We start from the raw sequence: 12,635 nt of genomic DNA, 5'->3' as shown, positions 1-12,635 counted from the left end.
AGAATTAAATGATCATTTAAAAATTCATGAATCAATATGAAGTAACGTACGTAATATTTACATTTACACGTGTGTGTGTGTATGTATGTATGTATGTATGTATGTATGTATGTGTGTGTGGCGCGCGCACATGTGTGGTTGTTTAGGACTACGATAGCTTAAATAACGTTATGAAGATTTTAATAATACGATCCAAATCAACAAGAGAATATCGAAACCTAATTAAAGAATGTTACAGCCATCGTCTTTACGGTAACTGTAACTTGACAATGTGCAACTATTGAACAAAATACGAAGAAATATACAGTATATTGAGGCCACGTGAACAGATAAATAAAAATAATAATAATGGTATTGGGAACCAAGAAAACATTTACTGTGCGTGTTTGTGTAAAAAAAAAGTAGCCCGGTCACACAAGTTCTGTCGGTTCAATCATTCGTTTGTGGGGATTTTCTTTGTCTTAAATGAAAGCCGTTTCCAGAGATTAGACAAATAACAAACTATAGGGCAACAAGTGAAATGTATCATGTACATGAGCGAAAGGTAGAATGATGGAATAATAGGGCGTTCTGTGCAATTCCGTGTATATCCGCAGTTTGTCGTTGCACAGTTGAAAGTTACACGTACCAAGCGTAAGATAGCAGCCTTACCCTACAGTCCACAAAACTTCCAATGAAGTATGATGTGAATCATACTAACATTTTGTGCCATCCATGCACATATACCACCTGCAATTTACTGTCTAAAGAGCGCCGATGTGCGTCATTCTGTGTATCACTTTAATGTTAAAACGCCACCTTTCATCTACAACAGTTCTTTTTATTGCAACATTTAAAAGACAAAATGACACACTCAAGCTCAATGTTTATTTGCGTATGACATCAAAACAAAATGCAGTAACACTGAAAACAAATACAGACAGGCAAAGCAATAGAATGACAAAGAAATGTAGGATGAACCATAGTGTAACATAATTCATGTTATGACGTGTCGTGTAAGGAAAGTGAATTTTATATAACGTCACAGCTTAATTGTGCGCAAGTACTTCCAAGTCGGTTTGGTAGGAAGATTGGTTTATATTCATGATTTGTACATTGTACATAATGAATGATTGTAAGAGTTTGGCGTTGTGTGAATCAGATAGAAAAGAGGAACCCCTAAGAAGTACATTATCATTTCTCTAGAGTACCAAAGGAAAGTTCCAGGAAGCCAGAATGTACCCCCCCCCCCTTGTGCTAGCATGACCTTTCCCCGGTGCTGAACATTACATCCACACTGTCAGACCTGCCCCGGTTGCAGTACTTTGCAGCCACACCTGTCCTTAATGCTGAACATAACATCCGCACTGTCAGACCTACCCCTGTTATTGTGCATTGAAGCCGCACTGTCTTACCTGCCCTTAGTACAGAATATTACATCCGCACTGTCAGACCTGTCCTTGGTGCTGAACATAACATCCGTACTACCTGGCCTGTCCTTAGTGCTGAACATAACACCCGCATTGCCTAACCTGTCCTTAGTGCTGAATATAACAGCCGCACTTTCAGATCTGTCCTTATAATTAGTGCTGAATATAACATCCGCACTGTCAGACCTGTGCCCCTGTTGTTGTAAATTGCAGCCGCACTGCCTGACCTGCCCTTGGTGCTGAACATAACATCCATATCATCATAGTTGGTTCCGAATCTGTATGTTAAGTTAACGTTAATATCTTAAGTTACCCTCATACCGGTACCTAATAGATTCTTCGATTATACCGGTTCTTAACAAACAAACAAACAAACAAACAAACAAACAAACAAACAGAATATTTAAAGAAACAAACACGCGTTTAACTAACCTCAGACAAGCATATAAACATTCCTTAATATCCTGCTTTTGACGAAGATTGAAAGGAGACTGAGGTAAATCCGACACGATGATCTGAATTGTCTGCTAGTTTCAGTTCAGGTTTCAATTTGGTTGAAAAAAAATAAGAATATGGCCATCGGGTGGTCTGAAATTGCTGAAAGCTGCTTGTTTTTTGTATTTACACTTCAGAGCCAAGAAATGCTGGTAACAACAATGTTTTCTTTTATTGCTTATGTCTAAACCCTGTTTATTCTGACCGAAACAGCTTGATTATGTGGGGTGATTGGTCGATAAAGGGGGAGGGGGTGGCATTCACTATTTCATGGTGATAAGGATAGAGTCGATTCCAAGTCACCACGAGGGTTGCCATTGTCATCATTACCTCCATGAAATATCATGGAGGTTATATTTTACCCAGCGTTTGTCTGTCTGTCTGTCTGTCTGTGTGTGTGTAAACAAGATAACTCAAGAACGGCTGGATGGATTGGTTTCATACTTGGTGTGTTGGTAGGGTATGATGAAAGCTGGAAATGATTAGATTTTGGGCCATCTAGCGGCCCCCCTTGGTACTGCAGCGCCACTTCCGGTTTTGCTATCTCGGTATTCTGAACATGCTATGGTCACGATTTTTGAGTATTAGATAGCTCTTGTGTTCAGAAAAAAGTGACATAAGTTTGGGCCCCCTAGCGTCTAGTTTTGGGATAGCAGGGGCATTTTTGTCAAAAACTTCTGAAGACGATAACTCAAGAAGGGAACAACGGATTTTCATGATTTTTGGTATGTAGGTACCTTAGACAATGTTGTACAAGATAAGATACTAATTATGCAAAATAGGAATACATTTGCATAATTAATGAGAACATTCTATCATAGCAGTTTTTTCAATGTATCTCTTGTCCCGGACGTGATATGGTCGAGACATTTGGGTGGTAGATAGCTTTTAGGGTCATGACAAAGTGGGGCTAGTTTCAGCCCCCTAACATTTAATTTAGGAACTGCAGGGGCATTTTTGTCAAGACATTCCAAAGAGGATAAATGCAGAAAGGAGTGACGGATTGGCATCATATTAGGCATGCGGGTACCTTAGGCAAAGATGTTCATAATGATATACGTGTTATGCAAATGGCGAGTTAATTTGCATAATTAATGAGGAAATTGTATAATTCCGTTGTTTTCAATAACTGGACTTCAAAAAATGTAACACATGTCAATTATGATAGGTGGAATATAAGCAGATACCAAATATGGCAATGAGGAACTTATTTGCATAATTTATGTAAAAATTGCAAAACCGCTTTATGATTAATAATGGGAATTTTATAATTGTGAGATGTGTACGTTAGTCAATGCTGAACAACACCATGCATAAATCATGTTTAATGTGTTAGTCAATTGCATGAAATTTACAAAAGCTCTGAATTTTCATGGAGGTATGAGATCGCCGAACTCTAGTTTACAAATGTTTTCAATTGTTTTAAATTATATGGCCAGGAGATTTTATACTTTTGAAATATTTCTAATGCTATTTGAACTAACTACATATTTTCCCTGGTCTGTAAAAACCTTTGAAATATTCATGATGTGGAACAGAATACTTCTAACAGTTTGTAAACAATGGTGACAGCATTTTGCCATTATTTACCATTTTCTACCATTTTTTGTAATATTGGTTCAGTGGGCTAGGAAGAAAGCAATTCACACATCCTTGCAAAGTATAGTAAGGTGTCATGTCTATGCCCTACCACAAAGAACCCATCAGTGCCCACCAGTGAAATCTAAAAATATACCAGGCAGACAAAAGGGGCTAACTTTAATTGGCCAATAAATTAATTCTACCATTTAGCAAGGTTTACCATTTTTATTTTGTAAATATTTGTAAAAGTGAAAGAATCCTGCAAATGTTTGAAAATTATTGTAAATAAAGAGATTTTTGTGTGATCTCTTTCAAAATGTTTCCAAAGTATTCAAAGGCATTCAAATAGATTCAAAATGCCATATTAATTTTTTTGAAAAAATTATAACTGTTGGGGCTTAGATATTCTTTTTTTCTAAATAATTCCAACTTATTACAATTATTGTCTAAAAACCCTCATGGTGACTCGGAATGGACTCTAACAATAAGGAATTATTTTCGAAATCGTACAAAATGTTGGATAAAAAGTGCTGTATACATTCCATATCAGTATTGATGGGAAATGGAATCTATTACTTCACAAGTATATAGAAATAGCCTTGTTGTAATATGTAACATTATGACATTTACTGACTAGTATTTAAGATTTTCCTCCATATTTTCAGGAAAAAATCAAGGAGATGAAAATTAAAAACCTTAGAATCAAACATGAGATTTCAGCCTTCAAGCTCTCAGCTATTGTTTAATTATAATAGCTGGAAAACTACAACATGTGCCCAATGACCAAATACAACAATATACTGTAAATGCAGAAATGTTCGCGGTGGATTAATGTTCGCGGTTTTCGCGGCGACCACTTTACCGCGAACTTAAATCCACCGCGAACATTTTTCTATTAAGGTATTAGACTGCAGTCGATGGTGTTACAGCGAAAGTAAATCCACCGCGAAAAGTCATTTTTCCCGCTACCACGAAATTAAATCCCCGCGAACTTAAATGCATTTACAGTATATCAAAAGGTGAAAAACAGCAACCTATAGCTCAATTTCATTCCAAATATTCCATAACATTTGGAGCAATGCATTAAATTCACTTGACAAACGAAATTGCCCCTGAAATTGATAACTTTTCCCAAAAAATTATTTGGGCATGTCAACTCCTTTGGTACATGGTCGGTGCAGCTCCAATATCACAACAGAGGAGGATTATTGCTATGTGTTGTCAATATGAAGCTTGATATCAATGTACTAGCACTGTATGGCATTGGATGCATTATGAATTGCTTACTAATGGCTGAGCCGTCAGCTAGTCATTGCACAAAATGGCGTGAAGTGCCGGTTGGCTGAATGCATGTCCGCAGGCATGCTGCTCATGAATAATTCATGAGGCCCTCTCCTGATTATCTCTCCATTTTGTCAGAGGGCCATTAATATTTAATGCAGCTGCATGATGGGAGGATGCATATGGGCTGTGGTGGTTCTCACCTTTCTATGCGATGCAGTCCAGGTAAAATACAGACAATGGGCGGTACAATGATGTTAGGGCTGCCCCGTAGCTTATGTTGTTTGTCTGAAACAGCATCTCTAAGCTCTAATTAAGTCTTGCTCTCTATGAATGCTGTCTGAGCTGCCTAAATGTTTCGCCGGCGTTGGATCCTCCCCCGGAAGCCCCCGGCCGAGCAGCACGGGGGGTTCGACCGGGACTCCCTCTCCAACCTGGAGAATGCCGACCCCGAGCTATGCATCCGTTTGCTGCGTACGCCGACCGTACAGAACTACTCCGGATTGAAGAAGAAGCTGGAGCACTGCGACGCGGAGTGGATGCAGGACTTCCTGCAGCTGGATGGGCTGGGCGTTTTGTTCGAATGTCTGGATCGTCTGTCCGACCGTGGCTTCTCCAGCTTTACCAACGCTTACATCCAACTGGAGTGTGTCGGGTGTGTTCGCGCAGTGATGAACTCGCGCACCGGGCTGGAATACATCATCGAAAACAGGGAATTCACCAGAACACTGGCCAAAGGTGGGCGTATTAAAAAATATTCCTATTTGTGTCACCACTCATCTGTCTTGATCAGCCAATGTCTACATGTACATCACTAGCAGGGGTGGGTTTTCAATAGGCTGGCTCAAATTACCTGTGAATGTCATCGTGATTACACCTTTTTGGCACAGGATGATAACAGGAGACTTTATTAGCTCATACATAAACACATGGACTTCATGCAGAGTCCAAAGTCACAGGGGAAAAGTACATTACAAGCCATCCATCGTTCCAACTCAAGCATCAAACCACATTGGACAGCTTGATGTGAGAATATTTCATTACTTCGTAATTTACTCGATTTTCACTATTTCACTTCGTGACAGTTTTGCAAATCTTGTCCCTCACTATATAACCATTGAAATACTAGGACATTGCAAAAATTCTGTGGACAAAACATTCATGTTACAGTTCTAAAATATGGGTGGCAATATTCAGGGTTCTATACACAGTCAGAAATGATAATCATTTAGTTGGCAGCTAGGATCAGATGTTGTCACCAGTGGGGGGTTCAGCTCGGCAATGTGACCTCTCCCAAATCACGGCAGTGCCAACGTCCAATCATGGGAACCCCCAGGGGACGCCGGTGTGAGGGATGAAAGATAATGAAGCGTGCTGAGTGATACTGGCCCCTGCCCCATACTTCCATCAAGATCCTATCATTTGTAGGCAGGAGACTTGGTTATTTAGGATTTGTAAGACTCATAGAACACAAAGGGACACATGTTTGTTATCATGTCATTTCATATATAGATTTGTATTCGGTGGAGAATATTTGTGTGTGATACTGATATAGATAATGTCTACTGTAATTAAGGATAACAGAAATATGATCCTTTCAATTCAGGGCTCCTTGGTCATGTAACCACAATATTATCATAGAATTCTATGATATGATAATTCCTTATTCATGTAAAATTTCTACTCATCTGCTTTTAATGATATTCTTGACCAACAAATCTTGGCATTATATCTGGATTTTATGTGATTTCAAAAGTCACAATATTTCAATTCAGAGCTACAAATTAACACAGTTTTTGTTACATAAAAATAAGGTATCAGTACCCCTTGTTTGTGTAAAAGCCATTAAGCAAAGTCTGATCATAAACAAGCAAAACAAAGAGTTAGAAATGCTTCACTTAGTCAATGAAGTCTATGCTCCAATGTTCCCTTTAGGATCAAACTGTTCATTTTTGTTTGTTTGCACAAGATAGGATATGTGTATATTGTTGCAACATTGTTTTGTGACAAACAGGGTTTTCTTTTCACTGAGGTCACTAAGGCACAAGGGCTACATGTGATTTATTATGAATCCAGTTTTCAGCATAGGAAGACAGTAAATTATGCAGAATCATTAATAACCATAATAAATCTAATGTAGTGTGCATCATGCAACATGAGAACGTTTCACACCCTGTGTACCTACATAACCTTCAGGATAACATCCTCTTAACTGTGAATACCAGTAAGGATTCATGCAAATTTGTGTTTAAACATACATTAAATAAATAAGAAAAATCTTGTAATGATCAAAATCTATATGAAAATATTTGCAGATGAATGGCTCAATCTGTCAGCATATATTTATCCCAGGCCTACATTTTCATAGTTATGTAAAAGGAGAATAGCATTTTGCGTATGAGACATTTTATGGCATGGCTGCGGCCCCACCCTATCGTTCGCTCAACAATTCATGGTGGTGCAGTTTCCTTTATCAGATTCCATAGGATGTAACTGCTGTGGATGGATTAGGTAGTATATCATTTTGCTTTAGTATACCTTCAACTGACTCAAATGAAGAAAGACTGTTAGTTCATTTGAAAACTGGCATCCATGATTTTGCATGCATACATGTAAATAACATCCTATCCCTTGCTTTCAGGGTGTGGCTCAGTGACCTTGGTCAGCATGAGTATTTCTTATTCTGTTACTTTTATCAGTAAGGCCACACCAATTTTGTTTGTTGCTTCTCAGATTTGCCTGTCCACTTTTTTTTCATTTAAAAAAAAATTAAGTCCTGATGAAAATTAATACGGGTTTTGCTATCACAAACCTGTAAATATTACCATTCAGAGCTGCATACACATAATTTCAATCTAAAAACAATGCCTTTCATTCAAAACATTAGTAACAACTCATAGGAGGGATTCATTGTAAAAAAAACACTGTGTTATTTAATCCGTATACCTTCACCTGATACCTTTTGAAAAAAATTATTTTCGCCCTGTCTAATTATTTTTCTGAAAAAAATCTGAGAAGCATAATTGTCAGAGTAAATATTCAGTATTCCAAAATGTCCATGACAGCAGTAAAATTCTTGGATTTTGAGAGAGCTGCGTTAAAACCACATTCAAACTCACCATTGTAGGGACGTACTGCCACATGCATGATGTCAGTTACATCTGTTAGGTTTTCTCAACACTCCACCTTTGCAAGGATGATGTACTATTAGCTTTGTAGCTACATTTGATATCCCACATCTACAATTATTGTATTTGCTATAAACAGTACTGTACGAGTAGACATTAGGTTCTTCCTTCAGTATAGCTACTGTAGAGTCCAGTGAGATAATCTTTATCTTTGTGTTCAGTTGTTCCAGGCCCAAAATGGTTTCTTTGATGCATGAAGTAGAATGGTTCTCTAAGGCATTCAACTTTATCAAAGCACACATCAATCCACAAGATGGCTGCCAACAGTGCCCTGAAATAGTCCGAGCCAATTGAGCTAACCCCTATCTTAACATCACATTTACCTTCTATGCACTGACAGATGAAGATATGCAATTTGGCTCAAGGACATGGAGATGATCTCGAGGTGTTACAGTCAGAATCAACAACTATGACCACACAAAATTTATTTGTTGCTTCTTGGATTTTTCAGGAAAACATTAGCCCAATAGGCCAAAAAAAAATTTAATGGGGTAAAGGTATACGGCTTAAATAACACAAAAACAACAGGATCATTCAAGTTTTCAGATTTTAATGACATTTTTTATGCAATGAATCCCTTCTTTTGATTTGGTACTACTGTTCTGAATAAAAGGCATTGTTTTTAGACTGAAATTATGTCTATATGGCTCTGAATGGAAATATTTACAGTTCTGTAATTAGCAAAACCTGACACAGGTATTATTTTTGGGGTGGGATTTTATTTTGTTCAAAATGAAAAAGAGGCATTTCTGAGAAGCAACAAATAAATTTGGTGTGGCCTAATACAAGAAAAAATGATTTAATCACATAAATATGTTATGATCATTCTTGTACTTCTATGGTTCATCTCCTTACAAATGTGAAAGAAGAAATATGGCATGACTGGTATTCTTATGAAAAGAGCGTCCTGTGAAAAATGGGGGTAATAGAGCATATTGAATATGCAGAAGAATTTAATATAGAAGATCTTGAATCAGCAGGCCAGGAAGACGTATGAAAGATGATTGATTTTATGAATATATTAAAAGGGTAGTATAGTTGTTAAAATGAAGTTGCTGTATAAAGTTAAACAATCCATAAAAAAGAAGACATTCAATATCAAACCTTTTCCTGAGGAAATATTCTTACACCATTCTGAAAATACACCATTCTAAAAAGAAAAATTATCCTTCTCTTCAATGACAATGCCTACATGCTACTAGCCTAAAAAGAAATTTCTTAATTGTTTGACAGTAAGAATTACAAATATGTGATTTGTTTGTGCAGCCTTGGACACAGAGAACACGATGGTGAAGAAACAAGTCTTTGAGCTGCTCTCCGCCATCTGTGTCTACTCGCTGGAGGGTTACGAGCTCGCAATTGATGCCCTGGAAAACTATAAGGTAACAACATCCTTATGTTTCATATCTTTGTAGCACTATGGTGCAAAACTCTGTATCAGGGTTGGACAAGTTTTCTAAAATTCACTTGTACATGAAAAAGTACATGAAAAAATCTACTTTAATTAGATGAATTTTTTCTATACATTTTCACTTCCAGCAATGCAATTCTTTTATTATTGACTCTACTTCATCTGCGTTGAACAATGCTTGATGCCATGACTGTGAAAAGAAACAAACATATCAAAATCTCACTCATTGAAAAATCTTCCTTACCCAATCGGGCAAGTGGGGTAGGCCATGAGCTTGCCCAATGGGCTATTTCACGTGCCCAGAACATAAGGACTAGTGGACTTGTCCAACCCTGTCTGTATGCTGTCACATACTCTCTGCTTATGTTATTCCTTTAGCACTCTGTTTGTGGCCAATTCTTTTTCAAAATAGTGAGGTTCTTTCATTTCAGTTCCCCAATAATGATTTGCCCAATTTCATCCTCCGCAAAACTAGGTGGGATGACATTTGTGACCAGTATGTTCAGGCTTTGTTGATCATAGTATTCATTTATTCTTCTACCATCTGATACCTAAGCCTACTTTAGATATAGGTTCAGCTGAAATATGAATTATACATCATGTATTAAGTAGAGGCATACTTAAATCCAGAGTTTCTAGCTAAAAATCCTTATACATGAATTGTCATAATACCTATTGTTAATGTTTGAATCATTTTGCAAACTTTTCTGATGTACTATGTTATGACTAGTGGTGTGTATTGGAGTATGTAATGCATCCTGATAGATTATTCCTGGCACTTGTATACTTGGAAGAGCTGTAAATAATAGATGAAAACACTTCCCTCGCACTGATGCACATGAGCATTTCCAACCTTGAGGCACCTTGAGTAATTGACAATGGAAGGTCTATATGCATAAAGCAAGTACTTCTCTCATTAAAATTCAGTTCACACCTTTCCTGGAATATTGCGGAAACGTTGCATGCTGGAATGTCCCAGGGGTATTCCATATTCCACCTGCAGAGAGGAGGGAATTTCCTATGGGAGACTTTTCACCTTTTCATTTTGTCAATTCTTAACATTTCGCATGAATTGGAGTAAATATTCCATTTCATATTGGTACACTAATGTGATGTCTCAGGTCAATAAATCAAGTAGGAACTCCTGTAATAAGTGTTATGTCAATATTGCAAGTGTAAGATATCGCCTAGTGGTATCTTGGAATGGGTCGACCTATTTTTCTTTACATTTCATCATCCAGAATTGTGTTTTATTATTTGATTCACTGTAGATTCTTGATAGTTTTAGTACTTCTAATGGTATGGTCAATCTTTCCAAAAAGAAAATGTTTTAAAACAAGGGCACAGAATAGCCAATGGCCATATGACGTGTTATGCAGTATACAGATAAGGGTTTCCCAAATCAATACCTGTCCTATGTGATAAATGTTCAGATAGCTTGTACTTCACATAGGCTGCAATACAAAAGGATTTGGCAATCAGCGTTGCTCTATTTTAGCAATTTGCACCATTTAAAAATGTTATTTTGGAACACTAGATCTTCCACTGTGAGATGTTATTTTTCTCTTGTAACACATATAGCTAAGGTAGATCTAAGACAATATAGTGACTACTTATTCTCTATTTACTTTTAATTGTTATTTTACTGTTCATTCACTGCTTATTCTGCCACCTCCCTGTATCTTCATAAACTGTGAATTGAGTCCCTTCTGGAGAATCATGCATCACATTTAAGCACAGTGCAGGTTTATCATTGATTTTTAACATTCTGTTAATGTGGAAATGAAGTGATGCATTTCAAATGTTATTGAGTATTAGTGTCAGATTTTCACAAAATAGACCACCAGAGATTAAAGTTTAGTCAGATTTTCACAAAATAGACCCCCAGAGATTTAAGTTTTGTCATATGAAACACCTGGATTCATGGAAATTATGCCCTGGATTCATGTACAAATTATATGTTGACACTAAAATAGGCTGGTTTCAAATAGATTTTCATTGAATCAAGTCATTTTAGGCACTACATGTCTTCCATGGGTGTACATCTCCTTGGTGCTGAAAATGAAATTGTTATTAGACGAAGAACATCATGAATGGATGGCTGGACTATTCTCACTTAATTCCATTATAATATGTGCATTTATTGTGATTATCTTATTAGCAAATATATGTACAACCCCACCCACTTATAGTATAGCTTTAATGCCCAAGCGATATAGCCTGGGACACATTCCCATTAGATGATACATTCGAGCATTGGTATGAGTGAAGGATGGACTACCTAACAGCAACTTCCATACTGACAAGCAATTTACATCTGCTTATGAAAGGCTGCACCAAGATGTTTTTAGGAGTACCATACCAATGGAAGCTGTCATCTGTCAAATGAAATAACCTTGCCTATAGGATCTCTCAAATGGATGGGCAAAATTTCCCCAAGAAGTAGTTACTGTTGCTCTAGCCTATTTCTAAGGGTAAAGGAGGCATATTGAGTGGAATACAAAGAAGACATATTGGGTGTGAAATGTTGCTTGTACTGCCTGAGACAGAAATCTTAGTGCATTGGATATGTTGAAGCTGATATCCATGGGCAGCTTATGATAAAGTTATTCAAACATATTTTTATCTATTTGTTCACTGAGGTTTACCACATTTTTGGAAGGATTGATGTAACAAGTGAATTTCACCATTTCGATTTGTCAATACAGACAAGACGTTTAGGGTTGATACACTCAGACCAGGATGTAACTCTTGCCTTTTCAATAAGTGTGGTAGATTTTAATAACATGCTCGAGGTGTCCATCTCCTCCAACACAGGACCTCCCTTTATGTCCTATCCAAGAAGACATAACTAATCAAAGATATATATTCATTTTCATCTGAGTCAAAGGTGAAGTGCCTTTCACTGAGGCCTGCCAGGGATTTGAACCTTTGAGCATGTAAGGCAACAATGCTAACCACAAGACTACCCTGCCACCACTTTTGATACATCACTCTTGATATAAACAATCAGAGCCTATTGCTCAATATAAGTAAAATTGTGTCTCTTGCACCAGCACCATCTCTTTGTTAGTATTTAGTTATGTGTCTGAAGGAAAACATATTGTTTATACTGGCCCTTTCTTCTTATTTCTTCTGCCATCAGCCAGTGAAAAAAGAGACAACAAACTGAGAGTAGCAGAATAGCTTTCTAGCTTTCTGATTGGCTGGTAGTCTAGTTGTGTTTGTACCATCAGGCATGGCCCGTCTGCCATTATTGGTAGTGGTCGC

General features: G+C 37.3%; 1 protein-coding gene across 6 annotated transcripts in view; it reads left to right on the top strand.

Moving 5' to 3' along the window:
- Positions 1–4,522: 4,522 nt before the first annotated feature.
- The window catches only part of LOC118418763 (inverted formin-2-like), a 28,537-nt gene continuing 20,424 nt past the window's right edge, over positions 4,523–12,635 (top strand). For all 6 annotated transcript variants that reach the window (XR_004831535.1, XM_035824785.1, XM_035824786.1 and 3 more), the window contains exons 1-2: positions 4,523–5,504; positions 9,221–9,336. Coding sequence is in view for 5 of the 6 variants with exons in the window: in XM_035824785.1 (XP_035680678.1) it covers positions 5,120–5,504; positions 9,221–9,336 (501 nt within the window). In the remaining variant the exon portion in view is untranslated. The remainder of the gene's footprint in view (positions 5,505–9,220; positions 9,337–12,635) is intronic.

Source organism: Branchiostoma floridae, chromosome 7 (assembly GCF_000003815.2).
Source record: "Branchiostoma floridae strain S238N-H82 chromosome 7, Bfl_VNyyK, whole genome shotgun sequence".
Classification (NCBI taxonomy): domain Eukaryota; kingdom Metazoa; phylum Chordata; class Leptocardii; order Amphioxiformes; family Branchiostomatidae; genus Branchiostoma; species Branchiostoma floridae.
Note: the sequence above shows the minus strand (reverse complement) of the source record. Positions and strands in the feature narration are given on the sequence as shown.